Consider the following 20,659-nt stretch of genomic DNA (forward strand, 5'->3'; position numbering starts at 1 on the left):
CTTGTTTTCATCCTTCTCCAAATTTTATATGTTTTATTACATCAGAAATCCCTTAATTATAGTGGAAATTCAAAACGTTTCAATTGAATATTCAATCTAAATTTTTTTTTTCTTTTTATATTTATAATATTCAAAGAAACTCAAGTCATCTAGACGCTAGATAAAAACCAAAACTGTTACTCCAAGTCTTGCCAACTAAAGTGTTGTTTTATTCAAAATTTTCAGTAAGTCTAGCCATTAACTTTAACATTAAATACTAAATTAGATTTGATATGGTTTTTTTTAAATATATATTTATAATTTTTTTGATTGAATTAGTATCACAACATCAATTCAATTGAAAATTAAATAAAAACTCGTTTTATTATAAAGTTTCAAACATTACTATAACAATGTTTTTGTATTTTATATAAAATCTATAAGAATCAACCTAGAATAAATGTAATAATTACCCGTATAATGGGACTAAAATATTAGAGTTATAATTTTAAAACCCTAATTTTACCATTTTAATTAAAATCTTATTTGTTTTTAATTTTTTTTGTAAATATAATTTTTTACATAAAGTTGTCCATCCAGGTAATATGTCATAATCTAGTGATAGTAAATATTTTTAACCATGTTGGATTTAAACTTGCATTTAATATCAGAACTAACGGTCCACCTAATAAAAGGGTTTGATCCGAAGTTTGAGAATTTAATAATTTAATGTAAACATTTTGAAGTTTAAGGGCATACATAAAATTTAGCCTATAAGTTGGGGATTAAATTGCAAATAACACATTTTCATTCATACAAATATTAAATCTCCCCTGCTTTTTTGCTGTGACTTTTACAACTTCAAAACCAGAACAACCATGGCTACGATTTTTCAACTCAATAACTTTCCATGCAAGACTTTCTTAACAACTCCAAAACATCTTCAGTCCACTTCAAAGCCTTCAATTCTACTTCTCAACTCTATCAAACGAACCCAGAATTCAAGCAGTGTATCTCACTTTTTGACCAGAAAATCAATCCGGTCAAGACCCGGTTTCCAAATTTTTGCTGCAGACGATGACGAGGGGAGCCCAGACAAGGAGGAGGAGGTGATGGAGGATCCAGAAACAGAGAGCGGTGGAGTGATCGTGGCCGAGGCCGAGGCAGAGGAGGAGAAGCCTAAAGAAGAAGTGGGTGAAATCGAGAGCTTGAAGAAAGCATTAGTGGATTCGTTTTATGGGACTGATCGTGGGTGGAAAGCTAGTAGTGAGACGAGAGCTGAGATTGTAGAGCTTATAACTCTGCTTGAGGCTAAGAATCCAACTCCAGCACCAACTGATTCTTTGCCTTTGCTCAATGGCAAATGGATTCTCGCGTAAGTTATCTGTCTATTTTAACTTTTTTTTATTGAGTTTGGTTTTTAGAATCATACATGTGTAGTTTAGAGCCTTAAAACACCGCCTACTTAAAGCTATTGTGAGTATTGAGGGGATGTCAAACTCGCTGTTGAAGTTTTTGAAGGTCGTTGGTTGGGAGTCAATAGACCCCTCAACGGTGGTTGGTATTGTTTCCGGTGTCTGCTCGTGCTCGGTTTTATCCGGATTTTATCTTTCAATTCCGTGAAAAGCCTCGAAAGATTCATAGAGTAGTACCGTCTCACCTGATAAGAACACATGAGCCTTTGCTCTTGGTGGAGTTTAACCACATGCTCTCATATGACATTTGTGGCTAAGAATAGATACCACTTGCCTCACCCACCATGAAAATTTGAGCTGTTTATTTGATTTGATTTGAAAACTTGAACTATTTAAGTTTAAATTTTAATTTTTTATTCTTAATTGAATCAATTTTGGTCAGGCCTATAGCATGGTTGATCATCGTTGTTGTTGAAGGCAAAGTGTTTGCTATGGATTGTTTTATTGATATTATGAACTCTATGCAGCACTCTGTGACCTTATAAGCCCTTGCAGTAACTGAAAATAGGCTATGGTAAGTTGATAATCTCTTGGTCTATTAGGTTCGGTTTCTTTCTAGCATTCAATAAATTTGGCCTTGATTAAATAAGTAAACAAACCTGCTAAAAGAATATATAATGATCTGGTTCGTAAAATTGTTAGTTTTCTCGGTATTGCAAGTTGTTTATAAATCACAAGTATTGTAAGACACTCTTATCACGTAGGCCAACTTAATGCAGATGTTATTTTTTCTGGATGTACCCTTCACTGTTCTTTATACTCGAAAAAGAAGTAGCCGAAAGATAGTTATCGTGAGTAACATTGAACTCGGTGAAACTAAATAAAGAGAAAGCTCGGGGCATATCTGATGCTTCTTAAATGAACCGCTGCTGCTACTCGGTAGTAATTGCTTTCGCCAAACTAGCTTGGTTTTTCTTGTGGCATTTCTCAGGGTGCTGCTTGGGAGCAACCATGAAGTACACTTGGGAAATATGTATATATTCCTCTTACAAATGATTAATGATGCTAGCTTTATCACTAAGTATCTTATTTATTTCATGAGATTCTAATGCGTGTTGATATTTGATACACTGTTTTGTGGCACAGGTACACGTCTTTCACCGGTCTGTTTCCGCTGTTGTCAAGGGGTCAATTGCGATTAGTAAAAGTGGAGGAAATATCACAGACCATAGATGCTGAAAGTTTAACTGTGCAGAACTCTGTCCAATTCTCGGGGCCGTTAGCCTCGAGTTCTATTAGTGCAAGCGCAAAGTTCGAGGTCCGAAGTCCCAGGCGAGTGCAGGTATGTTGTTTATGTCTGTCTCCAACTGCCAGCATTTGGAATGTAATCGAACCCTATCATACTAAACAATTTTTCATTCTCATTTTTCCTTTTCGAATGTCACCAAATGCATTAAAAAATTAAAGATCTGGATGTAACTTGAAACTGTCTTGTTTCATTTTGTTGAATGCAGATCAAGTTTCAGGAAGGCATAATCGGAACTCCCCAGCTGACGGACTCCATAGTCTTACCCGAAAATGTGGAATTTATGGGACAAAATATCGATCTAGCTCCTATCAAAGGCTTGCTCAACTCTGTACAAGACACGGCTTCCACTGTTGCAAAGACGATTTCGAGCCGACCACCGTTGAAGTTCTCATTATCAAACAGCAATTCGGAATCATGGTTACTTACCACATACCTTGATGAAGACCTGCGGATTTCAAGAGACGGCGGGAGCGTTTTCGTGCTCATCAAGGAGGGCAGTTCTTTCTTGACCACCATGAACTAAAATTTAGATTCCATTCCCTCTTCCTCACCTTCGCATCACTATATCTATGCTCCTGGTTTTCTGTTAGGTTGATGTGATACGTAAATATCTATAAACATGAATTCTAAATGAATAAACACGCACACACTTATCTTTCACTCCATGTTTTATGCTTTCACTCCATTAAAGCATCAAACATGTATTATTAGTGAACCAGATTTGGAATACACATTTCTCTTTTTCTTTCTTGAGACCAAAAAAAAAAAAGTTAAATTCTGCTATTAGTACATGTACAATGCTTAAGTTGTCTATTTGGTCCTTGGTACTTTAATTGGGTCATTTTCCATCTTTATACATTTCAAAATTTAAAATATTAGTCCTCGTCAAATGGTAGCTACTAAATTCATTAAGTTATGCTGTTTTCAAAAATCGATTAGGCAAATATATAATGCCATGTCCTAATTCGTATATATAATGCAATGTCAACTTATTATTTTCACATGTTATTAAAAAAAATAGTTAATAGATTTAAAGATTGTTGTTTGCATTAAGATTGAAATTCTAAAATTTAAAAAATGTAGTGATAACAATGATCTAGTTGGAGAACATGGATCAAGGCCTATAACTTTATGCATAATACAAGAGTAATAGTAGAATTTATCGAAACATATTTAACTATTACCATTTGATCAAGATTACAACTTCAAAAATGAAAAAGTACAGGGACTAAAATTAATCAATTCGATAAGTTAAAGGACTAAAATTGATCTAATTAAAGAGTAGGTACAAAATCTACAACTTACACAAGATACAAGGTCTAATATCAGAATCTAACAAAAAAAAAAGAAGGGAAATTTCCTTACTCTGTCTAACTTGGACTTGGTGCTGCATATATTTATGAGCTTAGACTATTTTTTCATCAATAGAATTCAACTTTTCTTTTCTTGATTTAGCTTTTTCAGATATAAGATTGCATTAATTCAGAAAGTCAGAATCAATCAATATAAACTTTGGCTTTCAAGGATTGGAGTCTAATCTTTTGCCAACAATTTCACGATCTCATCGATTCACTTATTGCTTTTAAATTTCTTTTATCATCAAAGTATAGATTATTCATCATAGTTTATTCTAGTTGGTGTTTGTGTCACGATCTGTCCGTGAGTAAAGCTACCTGAAGCACTAGATCAAGTTTAGAACAATGCGAGAGCAAGAAAATCGAATCACAAAGTTGTTGGAATGTCCCAGATAACTTTAGAAATTCAAAGAAAGGACCAGACCTTGTAGAAAATGTGTATGAGATTCTGAAAGTTTTAGAACTATCCACACTTATATAACATTTAATAGGGTAGTTGAGAAATTTCTAAAGGATAGATCTAACCGTCCATTGAGATTAATAGTAACCATTGGATTTGTTGAGTATGACTCCTATTTCAAACAAATTTGAGAAATAATCTTTCAGTTAAATTTTGTTTATTTGTTTTAATCAAACTCTAATTAGTCTAGATTATTATTTTTTTATTTGACCTATGAATTTAGCCTATAAATAGGCTCTTTTACAACCTTAAAATATGCACCCATTAAATATTAGAACTCATAACACTTTTAGAGAATTTTGTGTTTACGTTTTGAGGGTTCTTTGTTTTCGAATTTTTGGGGTTTAGTTTTTATCTCCATCTTTTGTACTCTTTGTTCTTTTGTCATTATAGTATAATTATCTTTACTCATAGTTTTTTATCCTCTTTGGAGGGGTTTTTCCACGTTAAATTTGTGTGTTTAATTTTTTAATTTCTTTCGTTATTTTTACTTGTTCGTTGTTTAATCGGTTCAATCCCCAACAAGTGGTATCGGAGCTAGTTCAATTTTCGTAGATCAGCCCATTTAGAGATGACAGCAACAAGGTTTGAAATTGAGAAGTTCGATGGTGTTACAAATTTCAATCTGTGGCAAGTTCGGATGATGGCAAATCTAATTCAAACCAACCTGAAAAAGGTTGTTATCGGGAAAAAGCCTAAGAATCTAAATCAAACAGAATGAGAAGAGCTTGATGAAAAGGCCTTGTCTACAATTTAGTTGTGCCTCGCAAATACGGTATTGCAGGAGGTATTGATAGAGAAGACCTCATCCGCCTTGTGGAAAAGGTTAGAAACTCTTTATGCGACTAAGTCTCTGGCTAATCATTTAGCGTTGAAACAACGCCTATTTTTGTTTAGCATGAACGAAGGTGAGCTTCTTAGAGATCACATCAATCAATTCATTACACTTTTAAATGATTTAAAGAACGCTGAGGTTCAGTTTGACGATAAAGATCAAGCTATGCTATTATTGTGCTATTTACCCCTTTCATAAAAGTCTTTCAGGGAGGCTCTGATTTATGGCAGAGAAAAACTCTCGTTCGAAGATGTGAAGGGTCATTTGTTGAATAGAGACAAACTCGACAATGAGTTTGGTTTGAATAGCAAGGCAGATAGGCAAGCTTCCATTTTGGTAGCATCAAAGAAGTGAGACAAAAGGTGTCGCTATTGTAAAAAGTTAGGTCACATTAAAGCAGATTGTTATAAACTGCGAAATAAAAGAGTTGCTGAGAGTAACGAGGAAGATGTAGCTAGTGCTAATTTGGCCGATGAAATCGGTAATGATTTGTTGTTAGTGTCAACGAGCAATAACTTTAAGCTTACGTCCAAGTGGATCCTAGATTTAGGTTGTTCTTTCCACATGTGTCCCAATAGAGAATGGTTCTCCACATACAATTCGGTTGAAGGTGGAGTTGTGCGCATGGGAAATGATTCATCCAGTAAAGTAATTGGTATTGGTACTGTTAAAATTAGGATGCACGATAGGACGATTAGGACACTCTCAGATGTCAGGTATGTATCTGATTTACGAAATGATCTCATCTCCTTTAATATTTTAGACTCGAAATGATGCAGAATCAACATGGAGTCGAGTGGCATTAAGGTATCTCATGGAGGTCTTGTTTTGTTAAAATGTAAAAAGACTGACAATCTTTATATTCTGGAAAGTTCTATAATGACTGGTGAAATCAGACGTCCCTCGTTCGTTATGCAGTCGAAGTCAACTCGTTTAGAGCGAAGGCAACTTGGTCATAGGAGGGAAAAATGTATGACCGTTTTATTGAAGAGAGGTTCTCTTTTAGATGTAGGTTTTGAAAAGTTAAGGCACTATGTTCATGAAAATCAGACCCGGTTAGTTTTAATTTGGCAGTGTACAAGTTGAAGGTTAGAATTTTTTCAGTTTCTAAGCACAGATTCGACTCAGTTAATTCCCTACATAGCTTAAGATAGGCCCATGGCGAGCTTTGGCAAAGATGGCATTGTGGAAATATGAGTCAAGGTGGAGATTTGTTGAGTATGACCCCTATTTCAATCAAATCTGAGAAATAATCTTCTAGTTAAACTTTGTATATTTGTTTCAATCAAACTCTGATTAGTCTAGATTATTTTATTATCATTTGACCTATGAATTTAGCCTATAAATAGGCTATTTTACAACCTTAAAATATACACACATTAAAGATTAGAACTCATAACACTTCTAGAGAATTTTGTGTTTACGTTTTAATGGTTCTTTATTTTTGGGTTTTTGGATTTTAGTTTTTATCTCCATCTTTTGTACTCTTTGTACTTTTTCCATTATAATATAATTATTTTTGCCCATAGTTTTTTATCTTATTTGGAGGGGTTTTTCCACATTAAATTTGTGTGTACAATTTTTCAATTTCTTACGTTATTTTTACTTGTTCATTGCTTAATCGGGTCGATCCCCAACAGGATCAGAAAGGCTTTCTTATATAAGTGAATGTTTCCTCTCTTATTTATACACAAGTTATATTCTAGAATTATCCTCTCTTTTCTTATATTCTCTAAAGCTCTTCTTTGTGTTCTTGTGTAGGAGTGCAAAGCTTTTCTAAAGATCTTCTTTGTGTGCTTGGGGTGCATAGCCTCTCCAAACAAGGATCAAAGGTCGACTTAAACAACTAAGCTTAAGGCCACATCAAAGGCTGACTTAGACTTGTTATCTTAGTAATTGAACCTAAGAATGCATGTGACCAGAGCAAGTCTCGACTTATAGATTTATCCAGCAGTTAATCCTCTCTCGATTTTTATATAAGTACATATGATGTATAAGCTTGTATTTATTAAAGATCAGTCAATTTATTCAATATAGTTTCTTATTTTTTTGTTTTGATACATCTTTTACATTTTAATATTTCTTGTTTATCAAGCTTCAAGCTCGCTTAATATGGTATCCAAGCTTAGTGTTTGACAATAAAATATCGTTGTTTGAAGGTTGGAATAATGGAAAATGGAACACCCCTAACCTGTTTCCTTCGCTGGATTAGGGTTACGGAGCATTACCGTACAATCAAAAACATTTAAGCATCATAAAATTCAATAATTTAAATACATCATAAACTATTCATTCTCATACATTTCATCCCTAAATCGAGCCCTCGAGGCTCTAAAAATAGCTTAGAAACAATTCGGGACTAATTTTAAACAATGGGAAAGTTTAGGAAAAAGTTGCAAAAATTGGAAACAGGGGTTACACGGTCGTGTGGGATCACCCCAGGCCATGTAACATTCAAACAAGGGACACACAGTCATGTCCCAGCCCGTGTCCTCACTCGTGTAACTCACTGAGTAGGGTCACACGGCCATATCACATGCTCGTGTGCTAGGCCATGTAACTCTTTGAGTTGCCCCACAAGCTTGTGTGCCAGGCCGTACGTTAGGTTGTGTAACTCACTGACTTGAACCCTAAGAAATCCTTAGATGACACATGGTCGTGTCGCTAGGCCGTGTGCCTCACACGGCTGTGTCACATGCCTGTGCCCCAAGCCGCGTGAACCCAAAATTTACCTAAAATCAACCCACCATTTCATGCATAACTACCCAATCCATTTGTGCACACTTTAAAGGGACTAAAACATCATTCAAATACACACAATTGTGCCAATTCAAACAACCTAATTCACCTAACCCATATGCCATTCAAAGGCAACACAAAATACCAAAACAACTACTATAAAAACATGTCAATATTGTACCATTTCATACATGCTAACCTATTCCAACTAGTTACCAAAACATACCACTTGTAACCATTTTCAAACCATTCAAAACATACCATAAAGAGCCTTATAAACATGCACAATAAGGTAACCAAAATAACATAAATTGACATGGCATCAAATGGTACCAAACGAACATAACTTTTAAAACTTGTACATGCCAAAACAACCTTAACAGATTTATCAAAATACCATTACAAAACACCCTATACATGCCATTATAAACCTTAGCCAAAATACTTAAAAACTACTGAATTGGCTGTTGGATAGTGTGATAGGTCTCCGACGAGCTTCCAACCAGATCGAGCTTCCGATGATCTATAAAACAAAGAAAAGAAATTATGTAAGCAACAAGTGCTTAGTAAGCTCGTATAAACCTTAAACATAACTTACCATTTCTATAATACAATTCATAGATTAAGCATAAACCAAAACCAATGCCATAAGCTTCATATGAGCCTATACAACATCATCAAAACTCACAAGTTAGTATAGTTGTTCATATATATATGAAATCAACCATAAGATATGTGATCTACCATGTATAAACATAACATTTTACATCACCAATGTTACCATAATGTCATGTTTCATAGCATTTGCATACTTACCATTTCCTTTACTTTTCTTACCTGTTGAACCATCTAGAATTACATTGGATACTCGGGAGAGCTCACATATAGTGTTCATATATATATATGCTCACACGAGTTGTGAAATGGGCCTACTCACACGAGTTGTGGGTCAAAATGTAAGATACACGATACTTCTCACATGAGCTATGGAGAATCTGTAATAAATGCAAGACTTCAGCCACCGGTAGGACATTTAAGGCCAACACCCGAAACATGAAATCCTTAATGACATGTCATTTGCATCTTAAGAATTTTTAAGGTTCAATCGGGACTCGATTTCCGTTAATTCTTTTGCATGTTCCACTCGCCTTGATGCTCTTCTTTGCTCTTGAGCATACAGTGCATTTATCAATTCTAAAAGAGAGATCGTTGAGAGGTCCCTTGAGTCTTCAAGTGAGGAAATATTAGATCCATACCTCTCAGGAAATGTTGTTATGACCTTTTCAACAACCCTGCTGTCTGAGAACTCTTCCCCAAGTAACTTGATGTTGTTAACTACTATCATAATCCTGTCTGCGTACTGTTTCACTATTCCAGCCTCCATTTTCAGAACCTTGAAACTCTTCTTTTAGCTTATTCCACACTTATTATTGGGTTTTGCAGGCCATAATGCGTGTGAATATGACATCCAAGATGTCATTTTGTATACAAGACATCGCCTTATATCTTTTAGCTCGCTCGTCACTGTAGTGCTTGATTTGTGTGATTGTAGCGTTATCCCTTAATGGTGCAAGCTTGATATCAATATTCACAATCTCCCACAAGTCATAAGCTTACAGGTAAGTCTTCATCTTAACAACCCATATATGATAGTTTTCACCATTAAAAACAAATAGTGAAGGTCATGAAAAGCTTGCGGAAGCTATGTATAACATAGAAAGAACAACAACGACCCTTAAGAAGGTAGTTCTAATACCAATTGTTGGAATTTCGACACTAAGAAAGAATTGCAGAGAAGAAACAAGAATTTTAGCAACAAAATTTTCTGCTAAATTTTTGTATATTTCACACTCTTATTTGAACAATGTAATAAGGGTATTTATAATAAGAAAAAGCTCATAAATATGGAAAGAAACAACAAAGATTTTATACTAATAAACATCAAATATTTAATGCTAATAAATACTAAATCTTCTAAAACATGGAAAACATAACTTGCACGCAAAATCTTTAAATCCAATTGCTTCGTACCTTTATGGTTTAGCTTCAGATAGCTTGCATCTTTTCCTAGACCCCAGTTCACATTTTACTTCGCCAAAGTAATGACTTCACAATTTACTATTCATTTGAGGTAGCTTACTAATCTCAAAGGGTTCACCAAACATGAAGGGTTTGCCATGTTTAGTCCTCCATATGTGTTCGCCTTGTGCTGTGAGTTCACCATTCTTGAAGAGATTGTTGTATGAATGATCATCTTGCAATAGTCTTCTCCGATACCCAATAACTTTACTCAATTATCTACTGGGTCATCAACACATGATGAAGATTTCTAGATGCCTACACCACTTGCTTAGTTGGCAACACATGATGGAAACACACAAGTGACTCTTGTGTCTTTAGAATCTTGTGCAAATGAAGAAAACGGTGATGTTGAGGCATCAAATCTACTTACAAGGTTAGAAAATCATAGTTTAACTCAGACACTTAATACTAACTCCATGGTTACTCGATCTAAAGCAGGTGTACTCAGACCTAAAGCTTATCCCATCAAGCTTTACTTCACTCACATTGGAAAGAAGCTATAGAGGATGAAATGCAAGATTTGAAAACAAGGTACATGGACTCTTCAACAATTACCTGAATGAAGAATACTAGTAGGCTGCAAATGGCTCTTCAAGATAAATAGGAAGCCAGATGGAAGCATAGCCAGATATAAAGCTAGATTAGTAGCCTAGGGCTACTCTCAAAGTGCAGGACATGATTACAAGGAAACTAGAACCCTGTTATTAAAGATTGTACTGTAAGGGTTGTGTTGACGCTTGCCTTAAGAAACAAATGGAAACTCAAACAAGTGGACATCAATAAGGTATTTTTAAATGGAGATCTAATGGAAGAATTGTTCATGTATAAACTACCTGGATTCGAAAAGGAATCAACTACAGGAGACAAGCTTTAACGAAGATGTCATAGGTGTAGGCAATGGATTGCAACCAGTCAACTAAAATATTCGAGTACTACTAGACCAGATATTACTTACTGTGTGAACAAGGCAAGTCAACTTATGAATCAACCAAGGGATATGCAGTGGTCTACTGTGAAGAGAATTTTGAGGTACCTTTAAGGCACTGTAGATCATGGAGTCATATTTCAATCTTCACAGCAATTGAAACTAGTTGCTTATGCCAATGCCGATTGGGGAAGTAGTGTTGATGACAGAAAATCAACATCAGGACAAGTTGTTTATTTTGGAGGAAATCCGATTGGCTGGAGTTCTAAAACACAGCCTGTACTGGCCCTATCTACTACTGAACCAGAGTATAGAAGTATTGCTAATGCTGTTTCTGATTTGAGCTGGATTCAGTCTTTATTGGAAGAACTTCAAGTTGAAACCGCAGGGACACCAATAATATAGTGCGATAAATCTAGGGCGGTAGCTATGTCAAGCAATCCGGTGTTTCATGCACGATCTAAGCATGTGGAACTACAAATGCATTTTGTACGAGATAAAGTGGCAAGTGGAAAGCTGGAGGTTAACTATGTTCCAGCAGCAGAACAGGTAGTAGACATTCTGACACAACCATTGACCACATCTCTCTTCACTCGATTTAGACACAGGCTTAAAGTTGTTTCTCAAGAAGAAATCATGTGATCAATAAAAGTTTTAGAAAGCTGAGAAATGGGGAGAATATCAGAGGCATAACCATCACGTGGTTAGTCTGTTAGATTAGAGGTTTATCCAGCAGTTAAACCTCTCTTGATCTGTATATAAGTACACATGATGTATAAGCTTGTATTCATTCAAGATCAGTCAGTTTATTCAATATGGTTTAACAGTTTGCAAGTGTCTTGCTAAGCGTGTATGATACTTTAGTCTTAATTTGAGTATGTTAATAATGTTTTCATTTTTTTTCTTTGATTTTTAACAGTTTCAAAGTAAGTCCAATTATAATGTAATAACAAATGTATATTGTTTTTCTATGTTATTAGGTCAAGTTATGCGTATAATTTCTATACTCTAATTGTTTTTTTTTTCATTTTTTATTATATTTTTTAAAATTTTAAAGATTTAGTCTAAATGTACCGTCGTTAAATTCATTAAGTTAAATTGCACTATTTTTAAAATCTTATGTGACATATATATAATTACATGTATAATACTATTCTTATTTCCTATTTGCACTTGAATTCATGTCTACTAGTATTGATAACAATGTCCATACCAATTAAGTTAAGACTTAATCGGCAGAAAATTATGTTATTTTAATTAATGAGATTAATGATTATTATTTGATGTGAAATTAGAAATTTTAAAATTTTAAAAAGCGTAGAGATTAAAAATAAATAAATTGGAGAACATGAATTAAAACTAAAATTTACATGTAGTACAATGCTATAGCAAAGTGTAACCTAATTTAATTGATGAAATTTGTATCATGACTGAAATTTTAAAATTCAAAAAATATAAGTACTAAAATTGATCTAATGTCTTAATTTGAATGGAGTGGTGGTTAAAGTTATTATTAGACACCCGTTCAGCACGAGTTCAAACCATGTTACTCTTATCTCCTACCACTAATACTATATATAAAAAAAATTGATCTAATTAAAATATAAGAATTAAACTCACAACTTACATATAATACTGATTTTTTATGTGATTAGTGATAATCAGTGAAAATGGTGGACTTGCACATTCTCCTCACAACAGAAAGCTTTATATTCGCTAAAAGTTACTAATTATTTTTGGGCAGATTCTTCTTTCAGAAAAGATAATAAGATAATTTATATTGATATGTAAATTCTTACCGTCAAAGAAAAAAGAAAGATAAAGTTTCTTGTACATTGAAAATAAAAGAGTTACGTATTAAGAAAATGGTACCAACATATGATTGAAAGTCGAACAATACCAAGAAAACACTGACTTGAGCCCATCATTTTTAAGGAAATATTGGAAAGAAACACGAGTATAAGCCTCGTTGTGTTAGCCACAAAATCTTAGGAGATGATGCATTTAAAGTCATAATAAACTCGAAGTAATACGCTTTTAAATGTATTGCGAAGTTAAGAGATAACTTTTTAATTTGTAAAAAAAAATTATATTTAAATCCTATTTAAAAATATTTTACAAATTAATTGATCTTTCAAACTTGAGAAACAATTTCAATGAATTTAATTTAAAAAATTTAACCCTATTTATACATGTATCACTCTTATTAACATATTGAACTTTAGCATTAGTATACCAATTCCATATCACCAATAAGCTTGTTGTCAATGTACTTTATATTAGATTGGATTGTCCTAAATGATAGAATTTGTTTACTAACCGTAGTCTTTTTGCACATTTGTTGTTTAGTCTTTTTTTTTTTAAAGACAAGTAAAAGTTCAAGAGTGAGGAGTTGATGAGTGCTAATTTGTGATATTATTTTGAGCTTTTTATATTTAGTTTTGCATTATTTTGAAGTAAAATGATGAGTTTTAAGGTCATTTTATTGTTTTTGGTAATTAGGTTAAATCGTAGGAATTGGTATAAATATTAATTAATTTTTATGTTTAGTGAATTGACTAAAAATTTGATTTTGCTTTGCATGAAGGAGTACAAAATGGATGTGGCTTTGGCAACTTCGAATCCTACGTTGCGACATTGCATCGTCACGAACTACCATGTTTTTGGCAATAAAATCATCAAATATCGAGGGCGACGTTGAGACATAGTGGACTCAACGTTGCAACATTGGAGCAAATAAGGGAGCAAGGCAACCAACATTGAGGACAACATACGACGTAGGCTGGGCAATGCCATGACTTTTGATAGTGGTAACCATCATCCTGAAATGGTTATTTCAAAGGCAACATTTAGAAATTTAGTGCAACGTTGTGACATTGAGGAACAAATGTCGTAATGTTGCCTTGTTGGAGACATGTTAATGAAGCGAAAAAGAGGAAATTTGCCACTCCAAAACCAAGCCTATAAATACTAATTGTTAACTTATTTTTCCAACAATGCTAAACGAGTTTAAGCTTAGTTTTTGGTTTTCTCTCAATTTTACTTGTAATGTCTTTTAGGATTTAATCTTTCTTTGTAATTGCATTTTAAATTTTTGTAATTTCTTTCTATTCTTGTAATTTCTAAGCCCTTTTTAGTTTGTTTTTCATATTTGAACCTCTCTACAAGCTGAACCTTACAAGTGGGAGCTTGTATTGAGTTGAGTTTTGCATAAATTCAAAGTTTAGAAAAAAATTTTCTTTATTTTAGATAAAACTTTCTCTCTCTAATCTTTAATTTGTGTTTAAATATGTATGAACTCATGAATTATAATGAAATGATGTTTTTGTTCAAATCCATGGTGGAGTGAATATGGTTTAAAATATAAGAATACGATAGGAATCCTTTTAATTAGATGATTATGCATATTACTTGAGTTAAATCATTCAACTTAAGTTGTACTAAAACTTAGATCAAAAGTAAATGACACAAATTTATACACTGCACGATGTGATTTAATCTTGTCAAGTATTATGAAGTCGAGAGACTTAACATGAACTAATTTAAGAAGTGAGAGTTGCAATTTAATGGTAAATTCTAAGTATAATGTGAGTTGAGAAATCGATTAAGTTTTGAATTAGTAATGGTATGACCGATTTAATTAGAAGTCGATTCATTTAATATTAGAGTGATCAATTAGTTTAATGGGGGGTTTTAATTTCTTTTTAGTCAACTAAACTAATTCAATCTTCTTTTTTTTGTTTTTGAGAAGAGGTTAATTCTATCTTTTAATTCAATTAGATTATAGTTTAAAATAACTATTTGTATATTAGATTGTAGCATATGATATAATATTGCATGATATAATGATATATAATAATATATAAATATTAATATATCATCTAAGTATCACCCATATTTTTGAAGTAAGTTATTTTATTACGATTATATTTTTACCTTTTTACAATTTTATATAAAATTAATAAAAATTCATATGTGAGATTTGGAACTTTGCCCTTAATAACTTTCAATTTTACTGCTTAAATCAAAGCTTCAATCACCTTTTTTTATTATAAATTCTTAATAAATATATTTTATTTCAATATTTCACTTAGATTGTGAACATGTCATGATTTAGTATATATTATAATATTATAATATTATATGTATAATAGATGTAAGATATTAATTTCTATTTTACATATTAAATATTTAGCTAAATTCAATTGAAATAATATGGATTTAAATTGTTAATCAAATTCATAATCAAAATGTTAATATTCATGTCATTCTTTTAATTAAGCATAAATAATAGATATAATGTAATTTTCTATAATTGTATCTTATAATGAGATGGATAATGTATATAAGGTAAACTATTAAAATAGTCACTTTAGCTCCTTAAGGTTAATATTTTACTCACTTATGTTTAGAATGGTACGTTTTAGCTACTTACATTAACATATTGTAACATTTTATTTACCGAGCCGTTAATTATCGTTAAGGGTATAACGGTAAGCTAATGTAACACGTTAAATTATAATTTCAAACAAAATTTTTAGGTTAAATTATACAATTAGTCCCCATATTTTTTCGTTTTGAGCAATTTATTTTTTTATGTTCTTTTTAACTTTTCCTTTTTTTTCCTCTTTATTTTCCATTCTCTTCTGCTTCTCTCTCTATTTCCTCCCTTTTCCATATCTTTTAACATAAAAAAAATTAAATTGCTAAAAAAAAATAGGGACCAATTGTATAATTTAACCTAAAATTTTCATTTGAAATGATGATTTAGCGTGCCACATCAACTTACCGTTACACGTTAATGGCAATTAACGCTCAGTGACTAAAATGTTACAACACGATAATGTAAGTAACTAAAACATAACATTTTAAATATAAAATGTAACATGAGGAAAACAAAAGTAACTATTTTGATAGTTTAACCATGCAATATAATACACTATACTGTACTTAATATGATATAGATATAATATATAATATAACAATAAATTTAAATAATCTAAAAACTATTACTATTATATTTAAAAAAGTTATTTAAAAAAATATGGTAGATTTTTTTTTCTTTCTAAAAAATATTATGTCATATTATAGAGTTGATCATGAATGTGACATGTTTTGAACTTTTTGAAGATATAAAATTTATCATAATTTTTTAGATAATTTAAAAGTCACTATATTTTTCTAAATAAATTTTTAAAATATAAATTTTATAGTAAATTAATATTATGTTGAAAATAAAAATATTTACATTATAAAACATCAAAAATATTTGAATTTGTCTAATCACCTAATCAGAACTGATCTAAATATAAAAAAAATGAAAAATTTCAATAAAGTCTAAGCTCAAAAATTAATTTAAGAAAGCTTAAGTTCAAGAAAATCTAAATCTGAAGGGATCTAAATTTAAAAAATATATATATAAACTCGAAATAATTCAAAATTTAAAATAGCCTGATCGGGGCATGTCCGAAGTCACTCGTTTGCCAACTCTACTATTCGAACAAGTAGTTCCTGGTTTTTGGGAGTACTACCACCATGTCTTTTGTGGATGTCTACGAGGATTATACGTACAGCTTTGAGTGTCGCCAATCTCCAGCTGTATATCATGTCCTTTGCATTAATCCAGTTGAAACATGGTGCTGAACCTGATGGTGCCTCTTTGTTCCTTACCGCTGATGACTGAACTGTTCTTCTCCTATTATGGGAAAAAGAAAAAAGAAAAAAAGGGGTTAAAAAATGGCAAAGGCAATGGAAGTGAACGTGGCACCATCTAATTAGCCAAAACAAAAGACAATAACTCAGATATGAAAAATCAGAAAATTACAGACACCCAAAATGCACTTTTAATTTATCCACATTATTAATGAACAAATAAAATTACTTTACACTTCACTTGTTCAAGGAACTTAGGGTTTCCATTCCTTTCAGTCCTTCCTTTTAATTCTTCAAAACTTCATACTTTACCCCATTTTGAGCTAAAAAGATTGGAACTTTCATACCTCAAAACCCTATCTTCCATGGCGAAAACAAGACCTGGCTCCTTAGCTCCCAAGTCCAAACCAGGGAAAAAGGACCTCGACTCTTTCACCATCAGAGGCACTAACAAAGTTGTAAGAGGTACAGTGATTTATATGTATGTATACATGTATACATCTACGAATACGTATATGCGACACTAAAAACAAATTGTTTATTCGAAGGAAAAAAAAATTGTGGGAATTTTCGAATCTTGTCATTTCGTGCCATATCAATTCGAAATTTTCTAATATGATAATTAGCATTGGGTTGTTTTGGTGGTTGGATTTTGCTTGTTGAACGATGTAAGTCTATTGGCAGAGTAAAGGTGGTGGCTTATGCAAATCTTCTCTCAAATGTATATTAACATCAATCTATGCACATAAGTGTAGATAGATGTTATGAATAATGTAGTTTGTGGTCAATCAAGCCATTGGTTTAGTGGGAAAACTTGTGTGAGTCCAAATTGATTGGGGTTAGGTCCGGGGTCGATCCTTGTGTTGGTAACCCATTTTCCCTCACCATTTGATGATTGTAATATAATTGCTTGTACAGAGAAAGAAAATGAGAAAGGTAGTTTGTGATAGCTAAGAGTGGAAGTTTGATCTTTTTTTTTTTTTTTTTTTTGCAGTTGGGGATTGTGTTTTGATGCGTCCTCCGGATAATGGTAAGCCTCCGTATGTGGCACGGGTTGAAAAAATTGAATCTGATAGTAGGAACAACGTGAAGGTTCGAGTCCGATGGTATTATCGTCCTGAGGAATCGCTTGGAGGAAGGAGGCAGTTCCATGGAGCAAAGGAGCTGTTTTTATCTGATCACTATGATGTGCAGAGTGCTCAAACCATTGAAGGGAAGTGCATTGTTCATTCTTTCAAGAACTATTCTAAGCTTGAGAATGTTGGGGCTGAGGATTACTTTTGTAGATTCGAGTATAAAGCTGTTACCGGAGCCTTTACGCCTGACCGGGTAGCTGTGTGAGTACCATGATGTGTTGGTTTGTGGAATATGATTTTCGGGTATAGGAAATATGGCATTGATTCTTTGGTGTCCCTGGGTTTTTTCTGTTTTTGAAGGTACTGCAAATGTGAGATGCCATACAACCCCGATGATCTCATGGTACAATGTGAGGTCTGCAAGGACTGGTATGGTGTTCTATATTTCCTTTTACGGTTTCCCTGTACCACCTCTCCAATAACTTTTGAGATTGATGTAATGTTCATCTTACCATTCTTGGAGGTATCATCCTGCTTGTGTGGACATGACAATTGAAGAAGCAAAAATGTTGGATCATTTCGTGTGTTTTGAATGTACCGAGGATGATGCCAAAAGATCACAGAACGGATTTCATTCATCACCGGTATCTGATTCTGATGAAAAGGTAATGCTGTTTTTAGACTAATTAGCTTTCCCTTTAACAAATACTGTTATTGACATATCGTGTGCAAATCATGCATCAACCACATGCAACATGGAAGGGGTATTGACATATTGTGTTCGATAACAATTAACATATAACCGGTAGCTAAGTTATTTTAAAACAGTGATAAGAGTTCATGTTTTCTCACAGAATGTGTCTTCGTATTTGACTCTATGTGCGTGTTTGTTTCACCAAGCCTATTGTTTTCTGTAGTAGCTTGCAAGATCTACATTAGGTACCATTATAATTGAGTGCTTCCAAACTGGGTTAGCCAATGAATTCAAAAATGTTTTACCTAAAAATAATGGGATGTATAGCATGTAGGACCATGCGCACTCGAAATCTCAAGTTAATGTTGGTTATCTATGTTAGTACTAGTCATTGTAAATAGATAGAAAAGCTCATTTTTTTCATGGAACATAGGGGACGGTAATCAATTTTCACCCTTTTCCCTAAATCAATGCTTATATTTCTGTTTAAGTGCCATAGCCTTTTCGGATATAATGTTGGAGGTCATATCTGGCTGATTATCTATTGTAGTTTTCATCGATATAGATCTGGTTTGACTGCTCGCGTATCGCATGATATACTGTTGAAACCTACCTACTCACATGCATGAGCTTTCTGTTGGTTTTTGGTCTTTATTGATCATAGTGTACATAGTTATTCTTTTCTTTTCACCTACATGTGTGCCCAAACATTTAATCTAAGTGCATTAGCAGGTGGTCTCTTAGAGAGGTATAGGCAATCATATTATGCCAGTATGGTTGTAAAAACCATCCTGGACCAGCCTATTCAATCGTTTGTGTTGGAAACCGGTTGGTTTGGCAATTCAACTATATTAGTTGAATCGGAAAATTAGTGAACCTGTAAAAAAAGGGAAACTGGATAAACCAGTTAAATACCGGTAAAACTGGACTTTTTATCATGTTTTGGTTACTTTCATCATTGTTTCTTCATTAATATATTTTGTCCTATTTTTCATCTTATTTCGATCTCTTTCAGGTGGAGACGAAGCGACGAAAGAGATGAAATAAGTAAATTTTGTTGCATGAGAGGAGAAGAGTTGTTTATGGAGATTAAATTTAGCTTGTAGACTGTTATTAAATATTGTATGAGTTGTATAGTGGTTTGGCCAAACTGTTGGCTGTTAGAAACATGTGTGTTGAAGACATCATAACCTAAGTCCATGCAGGATGATTTAAATGAAACCAATATTAGCCTATCTTGGCTTTCCTTATATTATGTATAACCTAGTTTCTTGTCATGTTGATCAATGAGGGGTTTGCCTGTAAAATGGCTCGTCCCATTGAAGACTTATGTATATTTGTCATGTGGATCGTTGGCAGATCACATCAATATTATTTAGAGACTATTACTAACGCACACGATAAAGTTATCATAACTTTAGTTGAGTCAAAGTGAATTTTATTTTTCTACAAAAAAAAAATGGGTAAATTAGTTTTTGTGAATTAGATCAAAGAGCAAACTAATTTTTCTATTAAAAATTTTATTCATTTTTAATGTTAAAAATTGGTTTATATATGTTAGCATAATATATACTTGGCACATCATGTGTCATTGTGAGACTAATTTATCAATTTTTTAAATAAAAAAAATGCAATTTGACTCATATTATAATGGCATTTATCATATTTTTGCCATAGTACGAAATATAGTGGGTCACATACTATAAAAAATCATAGTCCTATTGTTAGAATAGTAAAAAAAGATTTAATATAAAACTTAACAAACTAGGATCTATTATGTCAGATCATCAAGATTAAATTAAGAACAAAACTAGATGCAAAAACATACTTGAATCTATAGATTTCTTGAGATTTTTGGATTTTATGGTTTTAATCTTCCAAATTAGCACACGTAATTCAGAGAAGGTAATTCTCTTTTTTAAAATTGAGATATTAGAAAAGTTACGTATGTGTAATTTGGGGACAATAACCCTAATATATAAGTTTTGCATATTAACTTTAATTTCTAACAAGTCTATCATCAATTAGAAATTGGTTACTAGAGTATCTATATATATTTGACTCATACTTTATTTAATAACTAAAGCCCAATAAACCTTAACCAATTTAGATCACTTTTAATTTGGGCTAATCTTTTA

The 20,659-nt window shown here is 32.7% G+C and overlaps 2 protein-coding genes across 2 annotated transcripts; both read left to right on the forward strand.

Annotated features, from left to right (window-relative positions):
* The first annotated feature begins 824 nt into the window (after positions 1 to 824).
* On the forward strand, positions 825 to 3,450 carry LOC107891824 (plastid-lipid-associated protein, chloroplastic). The gene is made up of 3 exons (XM_016816746.2): positions 825 to 1,354; positions 2,541 to 2,736; positions 2,909 to 3,450. Exons 1-3 carry the CDS (start codon positions 858 to 860, stop codon positions 3,224 to 3,226), a joined length of 1,011 nt encoding a protein of 336 aa, XP_016672235.1. The 5' UTR covers positions 825 to 857; the 3' UTR covers positions 3,227 to 3,450.
* A 13,458-nt stretch (positions 3,451 to 16,908) lies between these two features.
* Positions 16,909 to 19,771, forward strand: LOC121220816 (chromatin remodeling protein EBS). The gene is made up of 5 exons (XM_041100355.1): positions 16,909 to 17,216; positions 17,746 to 18,088; positions 18,188 to 18,256; positions 18,351 to 18,492; positions 19,537 to 19,771. The coding sequence occupies exons 1-5, from the start codon at positions 17,117 to 17,119 to the stop codon at positions 19,561 to 19,563; spliced, it is 681 nt and encodes a 226-aa protein (XP_040956289.1). The 5' UTR covers positions 16,909 to 17,116; the 3' UTR covers positions 19,564 to 19,771.
* The last annotated feature ends 888 nt before the right edge of the window (positions 19,772 to 20,659 follow it).

This window comes from Gossypium hirsutum, chromosome D09 (genome assembly GCF_007990345.1).
Source record: "Gossypium hirsutum isolate 1008001.06 chromosome D09, Gossypium_hirsutum_v2.1, whole genome shotgun sequence".
Classification (NCBI taxonomy): Eukaryota; Viridiplantae; Streptophyta; class Magnoliopsida; order Malvales; family Malvaceae; genus Gossypium; species Gossypium hirsutum.

Bases quoted from the DNA above. Each gene is read 5' to 3' on its own strand.
- LOC107891824 (XM_016816746.2), top strand. From the start codon at position 858: ATGGCTACGATTTTTCAACTCAATAACTTTCCATGCAAGACTTTCTTA. The intron at 1,355-2,540 runs GTAAGTTATCTG...TTTGTGGCACAG, and splicing joins AATGGCAAATGGATTCTCGC to GTACACGTCTTTCACCGGTC. The intron at 2,737-2,908 runs GTATGTTGTTTA...TGTTGAATGCAG, and splicing joins GAAGTCCCAGGCGAGTGCAG to ATCAAGTTTCAGGAAGGCAT.
- LOC121220816 (XM_041100355.1), top strand. From the start codon at position 17,117: ATGGCGAAAACAAGACCTGGCTCCTTAGCTCCCAAGTCCAAACCAGGG. The intron at 18,089-18,187 runs GTGAGTACCATG...CTGTTTTTGAAG, and splicing joins ACGCCTGACCGGGTAGCTGT to GTACTGCAAATGTGAGATGC. The intron at 18,257-18,350 runs GTATGGTGTTCT...CCATTCTTGGAG, and splicing joins TGTGAGGTCTGCAAGGACTG to GTATCATCCTGCTTGTGTGG.